Genomic DNA, 18,103 nt, shown 5'->3' with positions numbered 1-18,103 from the left:
CTACTCATGTGTAACCTGATTACATGATGAGTTAATTGTTGTTTGTGGATTGCAGGATCGGATATCACTTTCATAGCCAAGGTGGACTCAAGCACCTTGACCAGAAAACCCGCCATGAAATGGTTAAAGGGGAAGTGGTTGGATCTTGGTAGCAAAGCTGGGAAACACATGCAGTTCAAAGAAACCTATGACAGAAATACTAAGGTGTGTGTTAGACATCCATTTTATGCACTCTGTTATCTGATCCTCATTCATTCAAAAATAACTAAGTGGTAATTGAGTCATATTTTCTCCCCAAGATCTATACTTATGAAATGAAGATCATCAAAGTGGTCCCTGGAGATGCTGGGGGCTACAGGTGTGAGGTGACGTCAAAAGACAAGTGTGACAGCTCCACCTTCGAGATCTCTGTTGAAGGTGAGTGGAAATAGACTCTGGCCTCCTGAGACTGTCCCATATTGCTGATGTTTTGATCTGATCCAGCCCTAATGTGCGCTCTCTGCAACTTCTCTTGTTTCAGCTGCACACCAGGAGGAGCAGGCAGATATTTTGTCTGCCTTCAAGAGAGCGTAAGTTGACTGGGGTCAACCTGTCTCAGTAGCCGGGGCCAATCTATCTGTGTGACTGCTATACACAAGAAGGAAAAATGCATACGTAGACTATTTATAATTTTTTTCCAGGGTGTGTGAGTGTGTATGAATGTGTCCGTCAGCATAAGTTGTATATGACAGTATAGTCATTTTAATGCAGGGATGCTGGAGAGGACGAGGGAGATCTGGATTTCAGTGCTCTGCTGAAAGCCGCTAAGAAGTGAGAACCCAGTCATTATTTGGTTTACAAATTATCAAGCACACAGTACGATTGTTTCCGTGAAAAAACAACATTTCGCTTCTCCACTCCAATTACATACATATTCCTTTTCCCCTTTTCCTTGATTGACAGGAAGAAAAAGCCTGTAAAAGAGGAACCAGAGATAGACGTGTGGGAATTGCTTAAAAATGCCCATCCAAGCGAGTATGAGAAAATTGCCTTTGAGTATGGCATCACTGATCTGAGGGGTATGCTGAAACGTCTGAAAAAGATGAAGGTGGTTGAGCCCAAGCATAGTGAGGGTAAGTCGGGTCAAGCAACAGGTAAACGGAGGGTACGAAGTAGGCGAGCACCTTAAGTATGAAGGGCATAAATTAGGAGGTGTGGTTTTACCTCAGGAGAGGTAGAGAGGGATAAAATAAAATAAGAGGAGGAAGGTTTTTATGAGCTGATGAGTTATTTCTTTTTTCTGCCTGAAACCCCAGCTTTCCTGAAGAGGCTTGATTCTTGCTACTCTGTGGAAAAGGGAAAGAAGATCGTCCTGAAGTGTGAGGTGGTTGATCCTGATGTTCAGGTCAAATGGTTGAAGAACGGACAGGAAATCAAGCCCTCAGCCAAGTACATACTTAAAAGCATAAACACATGCACACACACACACACACACACACACACACACACACACACACACACACACACACACACACACACACACACACACACACACACACACACCAGTTACTGTAAGTTCACATAGTTAATTTTAGTGTCTTTGTTTTACCCTGCTAAGCTCCATGCAATACTTTTTGCTTAATTAAATAGTGTTAGGCTGTATCATATTATTAATCAAGCTTGGATGGACTTAATGGGCAGTGTTTTATAAATATCAAGCTAAAATTATCTGTGCCACAAAGTCAGACTCTGAAACGATGTTGCCATCCACACTTTTTATTTTTAGCCGGTCATAAGGACCCTCCCAGAGGGTTAAGAGAGGACTGCCAAGACATCTTATGTCTCATGTAAAGTAATGCAGATACTCCCACTCAGGGTAAACTCCTCTCATATGATAAAAACCTATGGCTCAGGTGAAAACTGAAACACATAACCTGTGTCTGTTAGACAAAAATCCAGTTTTTCAAAAAGATCGGAACATCACCTCAAGTTAAACTTTAAATGAAACTGAAAATAAATGTTAAGAGTTGTATTTGTTCTAATTATTTTAAACCATGTCAACAGATTGATAAATGAATAGTTCAGAACTCTGACCTTTAATCTGTCACTTTTCAAGGTATGTCATGGAGGCGAACGGGAATGTCAGAACACTTACCATCAATAGGACGACCCTGGCTGATGATGCTGCATATGAGTGTGTGGTTGGCGAGGACAAGTGTTTCACAGAGGTGTTTGTCAAAGGTGCAGCATCTTTTCTTTTTTACAGTATACCAGCAGTAGATGCGTAGATGTGAATTTGTAAACCTTATATCATTAACATTAATTTTCTTTTGAATTCTGCTCTGCCCAGAGCCCCCTGTGACCATCACCAAGCTGATGGATGACTATCACGTGGTTGTTGGAGAGAGAGTGGAGTTCGAGATTGAGGTGTCGGAGGAGGGCGCCCATGTCATGTGGTCAGTATATCCATAATTTAGCAATATAGGCTCAATCAACTTTGGGTCAACTTTAGACTGGCCATGACTTTAATACCCTGCAGAAGCAAAGCTGTTTGTACAATTAATACAATACAATTCAACTAACTCTCTCTTTTCATGTCCTTATCATCAAATGTTTGATAAAATTACGCATTTTTCATATGGAGGTCACAGTTTGATGACAAGCTTTGAGCCTTTAGTTTGATGTTATTTTTTTCTCCAACAGCCTTCATACACTCAGCAGCATCACCTTGGTGAATTTCAACCTTTTACTTGCTTTTAATAACTGAGCCTCTTATAAAGAAATAAAACCTGTTTCCATGTTGTGGAAGCACACCTATCTATCTTTCAGTCAGTTCTAGATTATGATACTGTCTTCTGCAGTATATGCATGCGTCAATCCTCACTCTAAAACACTCTGGTATAAGCTCATAACTGACGTGTAATGCTATGGTACATATCACTGCACTCTTTACCAAAATGTGGGCTGGCTTTCTCTTTATGTACTAGAAAGTCATTCTATGTCTGTTCATCTTTGAGACAGGGTTCAGTCCTGGTACGGCTGGGATTAGCAGTTATAAAGTATCAGGAGAAGATATAGTGTTAGTCCTGATAGTCTCCGTTCTCACCTGTAAGCAAAGAAACTTACACCAAACTCCATTCACAAATCTCTGAGTTTAAAGTCCCTTTGCTCTCAGCACACATTTTTCCAGGAGTCCTGGTTGGAGCCACTGTAAATCACCTCAGTACTGTATTCCCCATCTTCAAACTGGCCTCTGCCGGCTTCAGAGGCTGTGTTCAGTCCTGTTCCGGCTGTGTTCAGTGGGAGGCTGCTGACCATAGTTGCCCGCCACTTCCCCAGGCCTTAAAACTTTCTCCTCCCGGTGGTCCAAAGGTCCTGGCCAGAGATGTAAACGCCACTCCCAGTCAGTCTGAGTTAGCTAGTAGGACTGCTGCTGCCCCCTATTTGTTTGGGGTATGAATTCAACAGGTGGCCAATTTCTTGCAATTCTTACATATTGTACCTTTTAAAGCTTGATTTCTTGATTTCCGTGCCTTGATTTTATTGGGATTTCTGCAGGGGGCATGTGTTAGCAGTAATCAGTACAATGCAAGATGAGGGATGAAAATTCACAAGAATGATGTAAGAGTTCAAGGTGTGTGTGTGTGTGTGTGTGTGTGTGTGTGTGTGTGTATGATTTTATTTCATAGATAAAAGCATAGTATCCTTTACATTGTGTATATAGCAAATATTTTATTTTCACACTTTTCCTTTGATGAATGCAGTCCATTTATATTTTCCAAAGAAGTTTTTTTTAGCAGTCACTGAATGCTGTACATATTATAGTAGGTACTGTAGATTTTCATCAGACTCGAATTAAACATTTAACAGTGACGTGTTTCAAAGGGAGATGCTCATTTTATATTCTTTATCAGGTACTTTGAAGATATAGAGCTTCACAAAGACAAAGATTCAAAGTATCGCTTTAAGAAGGACGGAAAGAAACACACACTTATCATCCAGGAGGCTACACTGGATGACATTGGAATGTACCATGCTTGGACAAATGGGGGGCATACCAAAGGAGAGCTGGAGGTGGAAGGTACCACTGGAAAATATAATATGCTTATTCAGTTTTTATTTAATTTGTGAATGTGGAGTTTATAAAACAAATACTAATTAAGATAATTTGTTTATTTTAGATTACTTTGTTAAAAAGAGAATACTAATCAAACATGTTAGTAGATAAGTGTACAGATTTATCAAGATTTACTATATTTAGTGTGTGGTTTCTGTCATTTAAATGTATGCTGTTCATTTCTGAGGATGCAGCTGAATTTAACCGCTGGCCCGAGGGCCTAACCCTGTCTGTACAAACAACTAACCGCTCATGGCAGTGGATGTCAAGATGTTGCCATCATAAACCCTATCCTCCCTCTCCCCCTACCTTCACACACTTTCTCTCCTGCCTAAACTGTTCTCATGTGGTTTCCAATGTCTAAATCAGAGAAAGAACTGGAGGTGTTGCAGGACATTGCTGATCTGACAGTCAGGGCAACAGACCAGGCTATGTTCAAATGTGAGGTGTCTGATGACAAGGTCACAGGAAAGTGGTACAAAGATGGAGTGGAGGTCTTGCCAAGCGAACGCATCAAAATGACTCACATCGGAAGGTACAAGGATATATTGAATAGATTCAATAACATGTTTAGGATATTTACTGAGGATCTGAATATTGTCTTTAATTCATGTTTTCCCTGCATTGCATCCTCTCTGTTGCTTGATCCAGGTTTCATCGGCTGATTATTGATGACGTGAAGCCAAACGATGCTGGAGACTACACATTCGTTCCTGACGGCTACGCTCTGTCGCTTTCTGCCAAACTAAACTTCTTGGGTGAGAAAGACAGAGTAATTACAAAGATGCTATCGTGGATGCGTTAATCATCAGCAGCCTGCATAATATTGTCTTTTTTTTCTCTCAAAACAGAAATTAAGATCGACTACGTGCCTAGACAAGGTAAGTAGCCTTAAATCCCCTCAGTTAATTTAATCGTGTGTATAGTTAATATCCCAAACCCACTTACAAACACTCTTTTATACGTTAACCAGATCCTCCAAAGATCCACCTGGACACCACTGGAAACATGGTCTCCCAAAACACCGTCATTGTGGTGGCAGGCAACAAGCTCCGTCTGGATGTGGAGATAACAGGAGAGCCAGCACCCACCGTTGTTTGGTCAAAAGGAGAGAAAGTAAGGACATGACGGGTCATTATGTGGTATATGGTGCTCAATTACATTTGTATCGAGTGTGCTCATAGCAGATACAAGTTTTTATCAGAGGCAAGTGGTCCAGAGGTTGTGTGCTCACTATCTCCTCTCCTTGTTTCATTGGGCTTCAATTAAATGCTACCTCACCAGAAAAACTGCCATTCTGTTGAGATTTGACCCGACCAATGGAAACATTTGTGCCCGCAGGCAGGTGGGGACACAGGGGTACAAGGAAAGAGACTGTCCCTGATGTCTTTGGTCAGAAAGTGCCCTTTTTGCAAAGAGGATACATCTGTGCCCTAGCAGGACAGCTCCATGTTACTTGTTTTGCCCCAGTGTCACATCAGTATGGCGCTTTAGCTTCTAAGCGACCAGTGGTAAGCCCAAGGGCTGCAATAGTCGCCCTCTGGTCAACTTAAATGGCCCATAAATGCCCCTCTGATTGGCCCAAATGCCTCTGTTATTTGCCCCGAAGCTCTGCTTATGGAAGAGGAGCCCCTTTGTAATTTTCAGCCTTTCACCTCAGAGTCATTGCAGAACCCTGGCTAAAGAAAATACATGCATCTTAGTGTCACGTGTAACACCCCACAGGTTTTGTGAAAATAAAAGTCTTTGTGTTAGTCACCCACTGACCCATTTAGGTCAGCCAAACACAGCTGTTTTTCCCTCCCCATGAAATTGTAGATTGCATCTTTTGTTATTTACTGTAGCAATTTGAATTACTAGTGCAAAGTTTTCCTTCACGGTGCTTAGACGCTGCAATTTCCTGTTTATTAGCCAGTTACAGACACTGAAGGGCGTGTAAGGGTGGAGTCAAGGAAAGACCTGAGCTGCTTCGTCATAGAGGGCGCTGAGAGGGAGGATGAGGGCAACTACACCATCTGTGTTACAAACCCTGCTGGAGAGGACAAGGCTATGCTGTTTGTGAAGATTGTGGGTAAGTGAAGATCTTTAGTATAATGTCAGCAGGTGTGTAGTTAACACCATAGTAAATTGTGTGCCGTGATGTGGTTAAAAATTCACTATCTATCTGATGTGTTATAAAACTAATTGTAATCTTATGTTAGATGTGCCTGACCCCCCTGAGAATGTCAAATGCACATCAGTGGGAGAGGACTGCGGCACCATCGTTTGGGACCCTCCTGTATTTGATGGTGGTGCACCACTCAAAGGTAAAGGATGGACTTTCTTAACCTTTTCATATTTAATGGGCTTAAAATATTATTCTGCCAATGTTTATGTTTTCTCTTTTTCTCCCCCATCAGGTTATCTCATGGAGAGGAAGAAGAAGGGGTCCTCCAGATGGACAAAGCTCAACTTTGATGTATATGAATCGACCACATATGAGGCTAAGAGGATGATTGAAGGCGTTATGTATGAGATGAGGGTGTATGCAGTCAACAGCATCGGCATGTCTCCGCCAAGTCTCAGCTCCAAACCCTTCATGCCTATTGGTACATATCGCAGCCATCTTTACACCATCTTTCTCAGCTACTCCCTGTTCGTCCCTTTGTGCCTCACCTGTCTTCAAACTAGTGATTCCCTTGAATCTTTCTCTGTCACCTTCAGCCCCAACTAGTGAGCCAACACGTCTGACAGTGCACGATGTAACAGACAGCACATGCACCCTGAAGTGGCTCGCCCCAGAGAAGATCGGAGCTGGGGGCCTGGATGGCTATGTCATTGAATACTGCAAGGAAGGAGGTGACCATTGTCAAATCAAATTATAACTTACATTTTTTTAATAGCTGTCACAGATCATACACCCAATAAGAGAATTCATGTCTAAAACAGATATATATACTACCACAATGAGTATATGTAATGAGAGAACAAAAACATAGTAAGGAAGACTCAAGTCCCACTCACTGTGATTTACTGCATGTAATTCTCTTTTATTTCAGACACTGAGTGGGTGGTGGCAAACAATGAACTTTGTGAGAGGCAGGGATTTGTGGTGCGTGGCCTCCCCGTGGGAGAGAAGATCAACTTCAGGGTGGTGGCAGTAAACATTGCTGGACGCAGTCTTCCTGCTATACTGCAACAGCCCGTAACCATCCGTGAGATCATGGGTGAGTCAGTCTTGTTGAGCTGTGGACAGACGTGAGTCATGTAACCATATTTTATGGATTATATATCATATTCAGTGAAAGCTTTTTAGTATTTTCAGTTGACTTAATACTGTTTTAATGCTAATTTATACATACAGATTCTTAATACTGTATTTACAGTCAAATACAATAGTGTATTGTAATATAATATTTTTTACTCCTTTAGAATATCCTAAGATCCGCCTCCCTCGCGAGCTCAGAACAAAGTACATCAGGAAAGTAGGAGATAAGATCAACCTGACCATCCCCTTCCAGGTTAGTGCACCATTATGTTTAAAGTTGTTGGAGAGTTTGTCACTCTGCTGTGAATTAAGTTTAAATCAGTGAGCTGGAAGGACATTTTGGGATTCGGGGGGGTTGTGAGGCGTTTTAACAAATACAGTTATTATATCTTCATGGGGAAACTACATCACCTTTGCACATCCAAGTCTGTTTACAGGTGCTGGGGAGTACTACTGCAAATGTGAAAAAGTTGTATAAACCATTTAATAAAAAAGATGATACCACTGGTTCTGCTGCATTGAATTTTATGATTCTTACTTATTTTCTAAACATTATTATTCATTGTAGGGGTGCCCTTTTCATGACCTACCCTACTTTAGTGAGTAACACCCTGACAGCTTTAAAGAAAAGAGGAAAATTCTCCTTTTCCTGTTTATAATCAGTAGTATATAAAATACACAGTGGTTGTGTGTTTATATTTAGGATAACAGTGCATCACTTTTGTGTCCTATAGGGTAAGCCACGCCCTGTTGCAACCTGGTACAAGGATGGTCAACCCATCGACGCCAAGATGGTCAACGTCCGTAACTCAAATGTGGACACCATCCTCTTCATCCGCTCAGCAGAGAGAGAACACTCCGGAAAATATGAACTGGTGCTACAGATCGAGAACATGGAGGACAGAGCCACAGTTGAAATCAGGATTGTTGGTAAGGTGGTCTCTGTAACTGTGAACATCCACTTCGACTTGTACTGTAATGTTGCTTATTTATCTGTCAATGTCTGCATTTAGAGTGAGAACTATTCATTTAAGAAGACATTCATTTGAAGAAAAACACATCATGGATAGATTGATTTATCAGTTTAACAACTGAAATGTGCTGAACACCTGACAATTAATCTTTTCAGAAAAGCCTGGACCTCCTGTGAATGTGAAGGTGACAGAAGTCTGGGGCTTCAATGCAGCACTGGAGTGGCAGCCCCCCACGGACGATGGCAACTGCGAGATTACTGGGTACACCATCCAGAAGGCCGACATGAAGACGAAGGTGAGAGAGGAGGAAGGGGTGGCATTTCAAACCTAGATCATCCCAACAGTAACCTGCCAAAATGTCCAGTTAGTGCCTGTGGCTCAACAATATTGCTCACATTACCTCCAGCCAGAGTTTGATGCAGACACTTGGCATTTTCTCAATTTGTGGTCTTCATTTTAAATCTAATAATATCAGCTTTTTTCTCTCTCCAGGAATGGTTCACTGTTTATGAGCACAACAGACGGACAAACTGCACGGCTTCAGATCTGATCATGGGCAACGAATACATGTTCCGCGTCTACAGTGAAAACCTCTGTGGCCAGAGCGAGGAGCCGCGCCAAAGCAAGAACACTGCTGTCATTGTCAAGACAGGTGAGTGTCCGTGTTGCGTGGGTGTACAGTATGTGTGTTTAACTCTAACATTGGAGATGTCAAGTATAATGTGCCACATTTCTGCTGTGATTTATGGGGCTTTAAGTTTGCCTGTCCTCCCACACTTCTCCATAGGCCTGGAGAGCAAACAAAACCCCTTCAAGGAGCAGGACATGTCCTGTGTGCCCAAGTTTACTCAGCCCCTGGTTGACAGATCTGTAGTGGCCGGTTACAGCACTGCCATCAGCTGCGCCGTCAGAGGCTTCCCCAGGGTAAACATGCATGCCAAAGTAGCCTGTGGGGTGTGATTCACTGGAGGAGGCTGACAGTTTCAGTTGTTATAAGCAAATGAAAGTCTGAAGTGTAAGAGGGACTAGTTTGCAGATCTACCTACTGCAGAGGTCATGTTTAACAGTAACCTGATTAAGACAAAACATTGCATAAAAAGTAAAAATAAATTTACTTCATCTAATCTATTTCATTATTTCTATATTGTAGCCTAAGATTGTCTGGATGAAGAACAAGATGATCATCGGTGGGGATCCCAAGTACTTGATGCAGAACAACCAGGGAGTGCTGACCCTAAACATTCGCAAGCCAAGCACCTTTGACGGAGGCAAATACTCCTGCATGGCTGTCAATGACCTGGGCAAAGACGAAGTGGAGTGCAGGCTGGACATCCGAAGTAAGAATGAAGGGGAGGAGCGAGGCTGATGTTAATCTGAGCGCAAGATGCGTCTCGAATATAGAGACGATTATTGGGTGGTTAGTTTTCGTTATTAGATGCACACTCAAAACAAAGAGCTGCACAGCTGAACTGTTTGAAAAAGATTCATTCTGACTTAAATATATTATAACACAAAACTTTTTACATCTGAGCTTATTTCAAAATCTAACACTCATCATGTGTCCTGTTGTCCCACAGTTGCCACAGACCCGGAGAAGAAGTGAGAAACCAAACAGCAACGAATGTGAAATCATATGAACCAAACAGTGAATGAACAGTGAATGTCAGTATGTAATGTACACACTGTCAAGAGTGAATAAAATAAACTTTAGTCATGCCTGCTATAAGTAATTGTGTTTTATGAATATGTTTTATTTCTCTGTTAAAATATGTTTCAAATACATGCTATAGTTTATGCTTTTAGCGGCACAAGAGCTCATAGACCCCTTCATGCTCAACCAGTTAAGATCTAATATAATAAAATACACGGCTCATTATATTATTATTATTAGAGCTGTTTCCACAGCTGAGAAGCACCTTTCTGTATTTTTGGCACATGTGTGACAGTCGTCTGCACTACACCTCCCTGGAGTAGCGTGCTCTCCGCCTGTGAATTGCCACTCCTATGCTGAACAACAGCGCCACTGCCAGGAGACCCACAGCCACTGCAAGAGCTGTTACGACACCTGTGGGAGACGAGCAATCCTGTTTAGGTACATACGAATGTGGAACAATTGGAAGATTTCCACAAGCCTTGATATTTTTAAATCAGACCGTCTGTGGTGATAATCCCCACACTGGTCCCCAAAGTGAATACAGGAACAAACATATTGCAGTGAAACCTCAACGATGCCAAAATATGTGTCGAAATAGTAGCAAATAGAAATCAATACATATATATATTATATATAAAACATCTGATTCTTCACCTGTGCTTGACCATTTTGTCCTGAACCCGCACTCTGCCTCCCAGTCCTCTGCCACCACATCCCGCACAAGCTCAGTGAACACGGGCAAAGGGCACGGGTTCAACCCATTGCATCCTGGCACAGGGTTGGGGTAAAGGTCGCGCCAGGAGTCATTGTGGTAATACAACTCCAGAGAATATGAACTGGGGATTTATTAGGATTAACACAATGAGATGACACACAGTTGTGGTAAATGAATTTGTATCATGTGCTAATTTGGCCATTGCAGTCCTGGATGGCTGCCAGATTTCCATCGAATTGAAGAGGAAAACAGGAATGTACTTGAATGGTTGAATGCAGTTACTAAAAATGCGCTCGCGTTTTGGCCATCTGACCTAGATAGTGTAATTAAACATGCAAAGAGTATAGTGCGTGAAGTGACGTTGAGAGGACGTCATTACCCATCATACTCCTGGTAGAACTCAAAGAGCTGACAGGCGGAGTAAGGAGGAAGAAGGCCGTTGTACACGTTCAGAGCCGCCTGGAGGGTGATGAGTGTGGAGTCATGCTGGAATGAGGAACAAACATCACAGCAAATCATATACAAGGAGGTGAGGAGATGTGAAACAGCAGTTTTGCACAATAGATTACAAATGTGTGTATGTGCCCAAATGTTGAACTTACAGCTGAGTACATAATGAATTTGAGAGTGCTCCCTTGCTCCACAGCCCTGGAGAAATTCCTCAGGATGGCATTCAGTAGGACCCCTGTTAAATTAACACATCAGTGTCAACAGTGCAAATGAAATTTTCCCAGACACCAACACAATCCGTTTGACCTTATTGAGTATCTTGTCTCAGCGCTGTAATCATCTTTGTCCCATTAGCTCATATGTGCTAATATGCTTTTGGGAAACCCGACCCAGCACTTTACACTGAGGCATAAACAAAGCCTCTGCCAGCAGTCACAACATTAGATACACTGAGCTTTTTCACTCTAATAACATTTTTCTCTGAACAGTGCTTTAAATGAATTGCCTCTAATGTGAATCCTCACCTCCCGAGAGCCTGGCCTTCTCTTTTCGCTTGTGACTGAGGATGCTGTACATGACCTCAAATGAAGCTACTTTCCTCAGGGTGTCCAGAACATCTTGGGTGGCCCAGCGTGGGAGAGTCAAGTTATGGATCCTCTGCACAAGAAAATAACATTCATTACCCCGCATCACACCAATAATCACATTATACAACACATGAATTGCAACAAAAGAGGTTTAAATGGCTGTATTTCATCGTTTCTATTATCCCGGATATTTTTAGCTCCGGTCTGAGATAACAGATGCTCATTTTGCAAGTGTGAATGAGCGTATTCAACCTGGCCTAGAATCCACCCTTCTCATAATGGTTTAATTATCATTTCAATATGTTTTCCTATTCATGTCTTACTGTATGTATAAAAATAATTTCCCCACGCTCCAGCCCCCCTCACCATGTCTCTGCAGATGTCCTGAAGAAAACAGATCTCTTCTCATCTCCCTCACTGCACTGCAGCTAGTGTTTTTAATTGAGGCATTTGTAAACTGGACAATACAGGTAGTGTACAGGCTACATTGTGTTTATGTGTATGTCCATGTGGTTGCTTGGAAATATCAAAAATACCTGACAGGTTAGAGTGTCGTAGACCCTCCATATTTTTTTCCCAACCAGTTTGGAGACGGGGTAGCCAGTGTGGTTGGAAAGACCCTCCACAAAGTACTGCAAGAAAAGAGTTAGAGCATTACATTCAACCAGTGGTGGGAGAAATATTCGGGTCCTTTACTCATGTACAAGTATCAGCACAATAAATCAAAAAATAATCATACTGTACAGAATGAGCTAAATGAACGTAAATGAAAAAATGCACTTTACTAATACTAATGCATCAATGCACAAATACTGTAGCATTTTAGTGTTGAAGATGGTCCAAGGTGGAGCTAGCTTTAACTACTTTTTAAACAGTTTGGTAGTTTAGTCCAGTGGTTCCCAACCTGGGGGTTGTACCCTTGCAAAGGATACAAACATAAATACAGCATAAATCTGTGGGGTCATATGAGGTTTAATGGGGTAATGAAGAGGAAAAATTCTGCAACAAAAATTTGTATTCATATTTTGGACTTTAATTTATGCTTTTTTTTTTTAAATACTGTATACTTTTACCCATGTGAGATGTTTAGAGGAAAAATCTCTCTTAAAGGTCCAGTGTATAACATTAAGGAGAATCTATTAGCAGAAATCAATTATAATGTAGGTACATTTTAGTCTACAGCACTCTTTTTTGTAAGGGATCATAAACCAAGAAGGTTAAAAACCACTAGTTTCATATTTAATTAAGCATAAGCGTATGATCTTTTATGTAAATGTATAGTTTCATGGCTGTCATATAAATATAGAGGACTAAAATGTACTTGGGTATAGGTGTACCAGAACATGGAAAATATCTAAAAATGTTACTTCTAATTGTTCATTAGTTACTTATTAATTACTTCAACAAATCATTCTCAGTGTTACTATTCAATGAAAATTAACACTTAATTGAATTTTTGGTTTTGTTTTTACATATCCACCAATAAAATAACTCCTCATTGGTTTCAGTTTTCAGAACTCAAAATTTCAGACATTATTTGGTAAGTTTATGGATTAGAATTGATACTGATTCAGGGATTGTTGTGAATTCAATCTTTGGTCAGACAACAGTGAAAAATGGCACCATTTTGGTTCTTGTGTCCAACTTGCAGGTACTGTGTATCCAGCAGAGGGTGTTAAAATTCAGTGCAAGAGGCCCTGTCCTCATCTCAAACACCACCTTAATAGGCAGCACATGGGACTCAGTTTAATTAAAACATTTTCATTGTAATTCTTAATCTAATTCAATCCAACCGTTAATTAGTGTCTCTGAGAATGTGAGAGAAATTGCACTGTGCAGCTTTTTCTAGGCACTGGAGTCACCGTGCCTGAGAAAATCACTGAGAGGACATGATGTCTACAGCATAACTAACACGTCCACTGGAGGTGCTAATAACGTTGGCACCAGCAACTGTGAAGTATATATTTCACTCTGCGCTGAAATGTGCATTTCACAGTATTTGTTAATTTACAAATCAAGGCATAGATAAGTAGAAAAGAAACAACAGAGGTGAGGAAGAGTATTATTCACAGCTATTTTGATTATATAATTCTAATGATAAAAAATAACATAGTTACAAACAAGTTTTTAGTGGTTAACAGCCACATGACTCATGGCATGGAAAAGTGATGTTTAACACAAATTGAGTTGTGAGTAGAACGTTCACGTCATTGAGCTGATGCTGAGGATGAGTTATACAGAGTATTTAGAAGACTGTCTTCCTCTGTAGTTTTTCTTACCTGGTGAGCCCTGAGGAACCTCTGGTAGGGCTGACTCTCAAAGGTCTCCATCATCAGCGCTCTGAACCTTGGACAGTCTTTGCCTGGAGACTTCAACAGCTTGAGAAATCGAAAACAACAGCACAACATCAGTGGAAATAATGTGCATTTACTGCAGGTACTGCAAGTCTTCTGGGCACAATTATATGTTCATTTCACACTTTAAAACAGTAGGGAATTTCAGCACACCGGGTTCACAGCTGAGGTGAAAACAGACAGCAACATTGGACTACAGAGAGAGACTCAAATTAACTTGTACAAGTTTCTATTCAGCTGTTTATGGCTGCTGTGTGAAAGAAAATATTTATGTGGCTCAGCAGCCCACCTTGTCTTGGGCCCTGGGGATGGTGTGCACTGGAATAGGCCGCCACAGTAACTGGGGCATGATGGGAGCTGGGCGTCTGTTTGGAGGGAACATCCCAGCTAGGCAGGCCTGGGCACTCATCAGAGTGCGGTCGTAGTCAGTGCTCTGCACGTATAACTGTAGGGGACATGATAATAAAATGCATGCATATGTTGGTAAGGCCTGTCACTGATACCACTGTGTACTTCTTCCAAATGGGATGCTCAGAATTAGTTTGCTTTTTATAGAAAGTGGAAATGCACTTGGAAAGTATGTTCATTTGCATTTGCAAATGGAAATGCACATACTAGAATGTTTCTATTTTTATTTAATAAAGATGCAAAATAAATGCACTCGAGAAAGCAGCAGTGTATCATGAGTGAGTTGCGTTTATCCCAAGCCAATTGAGGTATTCCCTTAACATGAAGAGGAGGGGAGTCAGAAGAGATCCAAACAGATGAGAGGGGGGGGAGATCCTTCTCACTGTGATCTCTTCTGACATCAGCCTTCGCTCGTCTATATCTCTGTCACCCTGTGTCAGGTTTTTGCACACAGTAAATCACTCTGATAAGGTTGGATGTTCCTGTGATGCAGAGAATCTTCCCCCCCTTTTTTTTTTTTTTTGTCAAATTAAAACAGACATGGCAGCACAGGGAAAGGTACGGTGCAAGTTGACTGAGACTTGGGCGAGAAATCACCAATGACAGGTACTGAGGAGAGTTGCTATTTTTGTGGTAATTGTGTGTTATTTAAGAGAGGACTGAAGGCAAGGGTGGAGAGGCAGCGGGGAGGGGGTAAGAGAGAGAGAAAGAGAGAAAAAAGGAAGAGTGAGTGTAAAGAAAAACAGAGGCAGGATAAGGAAATAATGACAGTATGCTGAGCATGCAGCCCAGGGGCTCACCGAACCAACATGCATGCTGGGAAATGTACTGTACATGGAGCCCGGGGCCAAGACCCACATGTTACAGCTTATTATAAGGCCATGGCAGTGATATCACCAATATGAGTCAGGCTCATTAACTTAGTGTATGTTGTTACAACCATTACATATGGTGGCTGGCCACACATGAGCTTGATTGCATGTTGGAGCGAGGACACGAGTTACAGCAGCATTAGGTAACACTGCACACAGGCTCAAGTGGGGACATCAGCTAACTCAGACCAGGGGACAAAAGGGGACACATACTTATATGCATATACAAATACACAGACCTCTTTGTTGTCGTAGTCTTCACTGAGAAAGTTTCCATAACGCCTCCTTAGAAACCTGCCCAGCTCAAACTGTTGTTTCATGCCCAGCTGAAAGGAAAATTGCCAGCACAATTAATTTTTTGTCAAATCTTTTGTCAAATCTGACCTTAATCTGACGATTTAACCTTAAATTCAACATATTTACATAAAATAACAAATTCACCCCTTTTACAAGGCCATGAATAATAAGTTAATTCACTGTAAACTGGCTAATTGCCTGAGAACAGAACAATGCCACAGTGGGAAGGAATTTCATTAAAAGTCTACAACAAGCTTTTCTGCCATCTCAAGACTTAAGTCATTTAGAAACTGATTTTATGCAAATTGTACGTGAAATAAACTGTAATTTATAAGCTACTACATTCAGACCTGTATAGAGATACATAAGGATGTCTTCATTGTACTTTTGTTATTTTATATGATGACATTTTTTAGACTGAATGAGTTTAGGGTGTCACCCCAATTCATGCTGGGATAGGCTCAAGTACGGTGGCCCTGAGGTGCACAAAAAAAACACAACAACAAAATAAAAAGTACTGTGTTTTCGCCTTTGTTGTTGTGTTTTCTGTATAATGTTGTGTTTGTGTGTATTGTTGTGTGACATATTTTATATACTATATATACCCACACACCCACCCACACCTCACACACAGTACCTCAGTCAGCTGTCCGAAGCCCTGGGCCCACACTTCCTCCCCATGAGGATCTCTGGGATACGACTCAATTGGCGATCGATCACCATGTCGGAACACCTTAAAAGTCATAACAGATTATGTCACATGGATTCAGATGCCATGCTGCTGTGCCAGCCATGACATTGTGTACTTAAGGGACAAATCCACCCTGAGACATAAGTCAGAAATAGAAACCTGTGATCTTGGACAGTTCAGTATGCATTTGAAACACAGAGGAGTTATTTTGATGATGCCATCCAGACACAAATGCTGGAGCTGCTCCGTCAGTATTATTACTAGAGGACTCACTTTTTGAGCAGTGACATGACACACAGGTTGATTAAATTGGACTATGGACGCATGTGATTCACTCCTGTAAAACCTCAAGAAAAAGCAAACCGAAGTCAAGTCAACAAAGTCATGGTTTGCTTTATATATGTAATACGCATTGTCTTTTGTCATGCAATACACCAATGATTGAACTAAACTTGACTTAAAATTGAGTTACGTATAAACAACAAACTATGGACAGATAACTATGCTATATCTACTTAAAGACTGAATTAAATTAAATTAACATAGATAAGAAAAACACAGCTGAGGCAGTAACCAATAAAAATTGAATTGGTAGAGGCTAGTAAACTCTTACTTTAACAAGAGTAAAAATGTAAACAGACAACAGACATATTATTACAGATTGTAAATAATTTGTAAGAGAGAAAAAAAGAAAAGAAAAGTTGTAATATAAGAGGTCACAGTTTAAATACCTACAAGATAAACAAAAAATAATTAAAAATAATATTGTAGTAAAAAAAAAAATGCTGCAATTGCAGTTTTTATTGTATTATTGAACTATGGTGTGAAAGAAAGATATGCAAAGAGGTTTATGAACAAAGCAGCAGTGTCTGGGAGAGATACGCTTCACACTGTTGGAGTTTAGGCTCAAAGTAATCCTTTGTGACATAAATGTGTAAATATAATAATGCTCACTGAGCAGAAAAATGCAGAGTAATCAGCAACAATGCATAGTAATGTCACTCTTATGTGATCTCAAGTGGCTTCCAGATGATGTTAAAATTCTAGCACTCAACAAATAAATCTTGTCAATGACGTTGTACATAGATTACACTGTTGCAGCTTAACATGAAATCGCAAAACTATGCTTAAATGTCATTATGTACACAGAGTGGGTAGACTTACAGCTACGACAAACTTCAGCACCCGACACTTAGTCAAGCAGATGCAGCAGAGAAGGAATAAGCAGCCAACACTTTTCTGAAACTTCCACATCTTTCTGACTTCCGCTCTGCCTTCTTCACAGAGTTCCCCTGCTTACATGAGGGGAAAAATAGCAAGACATTTGAATTGTTACAGGCTATTAGGAGCAGAATGGGATAAATATTTTTGCTACATTTTAGTCAAGCAAAGGTTATGTAAAATGTGTCTTTCAGATCAGTCATATAACAGAAAATGTATGTGTGTTTATGTTTTTTGTGGTCCAGTCAACTTGATTTAAACATGCATTAAGAATACATGGTATACAGTAAAGTACATGTACAACAAAATATATCTTGTCAAAAAGATTTAGTAGATCATGTCAACTGATAAAATGCACTTACCTCAGCATACTTGTTCACACATTTTGAAGTTAAATGACTTACAGACAGAAGTGGACTGTTGTGCATCCCAAATCTTCAGATTTACATTAAGTGCATGTTGCAGTAAAGGAAGGAGTGCTTTTATAGCCCTCTTACCTGACCTTGTCTCTCTCTCTCTCTCTCTCTCTCTCTCTCT

General features: G+C 40.8%; 2 protein-coding genes across 27 annotated transcripts in view; one reads left to right on the top strand and one right to left on the bottom strand.

Annotated features, from left to right (window-relative positions):
• The window catches only part of mybpc2b (myosin binding protein Cb), a 22,969-nt gene extending 12,922 nt beyond the window's left edge, over positions 1-10,047 (top strand). For all 23 annotated transcript variants that reach the window (XM_051418058.1, XM_051418057.1, XM_051418081.1 and 20 more), the window contains 25 exons: positions 56-204; positions 300-417; positions 521-569; positions 751-810; positions 943-1,112; positions 1,296-1,428; positions 2,096-2,220; positions 2,330-2,435; positions 3,894-4,060; positions 4,466-4,631; positions 4,748-4,854; positions 4,948-4,977; positions 5,070-5,212; positions 6,008-6,167; positions 6,298-6,402; positions 6,496-6,684; positions 6,800-6,934; positions 7,135-7,302; positions 7,508-7,596; positions 8,078-8,273; positions 8,473-8,612; positions 8,810-8,969; positions 9,105-9,241; positions 9,468-9,654; positions 9,895-10,047. In XM_051418058.1, coding sequence (XP_051274018.1) covers positions 56-204; positions 300-417; positions 521-569; positions 751-810; positions 943-1,112; positions 1,296-1,428; positions 2,096-2,220; positions 2,330-2,435; positions 3,894-4,060; positions 4,466-4,631; positions 4,748-4,854; positions 4,948-4,977; positions 5,070-5,212; positions 6,008-6,167; positions 6,298-6,402; positions 6,496-6,684; positions 6,800-6,934; positions 7,135-7,302; positions 7,508-7,596; positions 8,078-8,273; positions 8,473-8,612; positions 8,810-8,969; positions 9,105-9,241; positions 9,468-9,654; positions 9,895-9,920 — 3,215 coding nt within the window. In that variant the 3' untranslated portion in view covers positions 9,921-10,047. The remainder of the gene's footprint in view (positions 1-55; positions 205-299; positions 418-520; positions 570-750; positions 811-942; positions 1,113-1,295; positions 1,429-2,095; positions 2,221-2,329; positions 2,436-3,893; positions 4,061-4,465; positions 4,632-4,747; positions 4,855-4,947; positions 4,978-5,069; positions 5,213-6,007; positions 6,168-6,297; positions 6,403-6,495; positions 6,685-6,799; positions 6,935-7,134; positions 7,303-7,507; positions 7,597-8,077; positions 8,274-8,472; positions 8,613-8,809; positions 8,970-9,104; positions 9,242-9,467; positions 9,655-9,894) is intronic.
• On the bottom strand, positions 7,105-18,103 carry LOC127373518 (testicular acid phosphatase homolog). 4 transcript variants are annotated; one of them, XM_051418083.1, is made up of 13 exons: positions 17,929-18,103; positions 17,510-17,640; positions 16,292-16,387; positions 15,597-15,683; positions 14,367-14,522; positions 14,003-14,101; positions 12,260-12,355; positions 11,661-11,793; positions 11,289-11,371; positions 11,066-11,172; positions 10,626-10,807; positions 10,234-10,382; positions 7,105-7,321 (listed from the first exon to the last, which is right to left on the bottom strand). In XM_051418083.1, exons 2-12 carry the CDS (start codon positions 17,597-17,599, stop codon positions 10,273-10,275), a joined length of 1,239 nt encoding a protein of 412 aa, XP_051274043.1. In that variant the 5' UTR covers positions 17,600-17,640; positions 17,929-18,103; the 3' UTR covers positions 7,105-7,321; positions 10,234-10,272. The 4 variants fall into 4 exon arrangements, with proteins under 4 accessions (XP_051274043.1, XP_051274042.1, XP_051274046.1 ...); XM_051418082.1 differs by having other exon boundaries at positions 17,510-17,637; positions 17,929-18,092; XM_051418086.1 differs by having other exon boundaries at positions 17,971-17,986.

The sequence above is a fragment of the Dicentrarchus labrax genome, unplaced genomic scaffold, assembly GCF_905237075.1.
Source record: "Dicentrarchus labrax unplaced genomic scaffold, dlabrax2021, whole genome shotgun sequence".
NCBI classification, from domain to species: domain Eukaryota; kingdom Metazoa; phylum Chordata; class Actinopteri; family Moronidae; genus Dicentrarchus; species Dicentrarchus labrax.
This window is presented reverse-complemented; position numbering and strand designations above follow the sequence as displayed.

Bases quoted from the DNA above. Each gene is read 5' to 3' on its own strand.
- LOC127373518 (XM_051418083.1), bottom strand. From the start codon at position 17,599: ATGTGGAAGTTTCAGAAAAGTGTTGGCTGCTTATTCCTTCTCTGCTGC. The intron at 16,388-17,509 runs GTAAGTCTACCC...ATGACTTTTAAG, and splicing joins TGCTGAAGTTTGTCGTAGCT to GTGTTCCGACATGGTGATCG. The intron at 12,356-14,002 runs GTAAGAAAAACT...CTTTTCTTGCAG, and splicing joins GGTTCCTCAGGGCTCACCAG to TACTTTGTGGAGGGTCTTTC.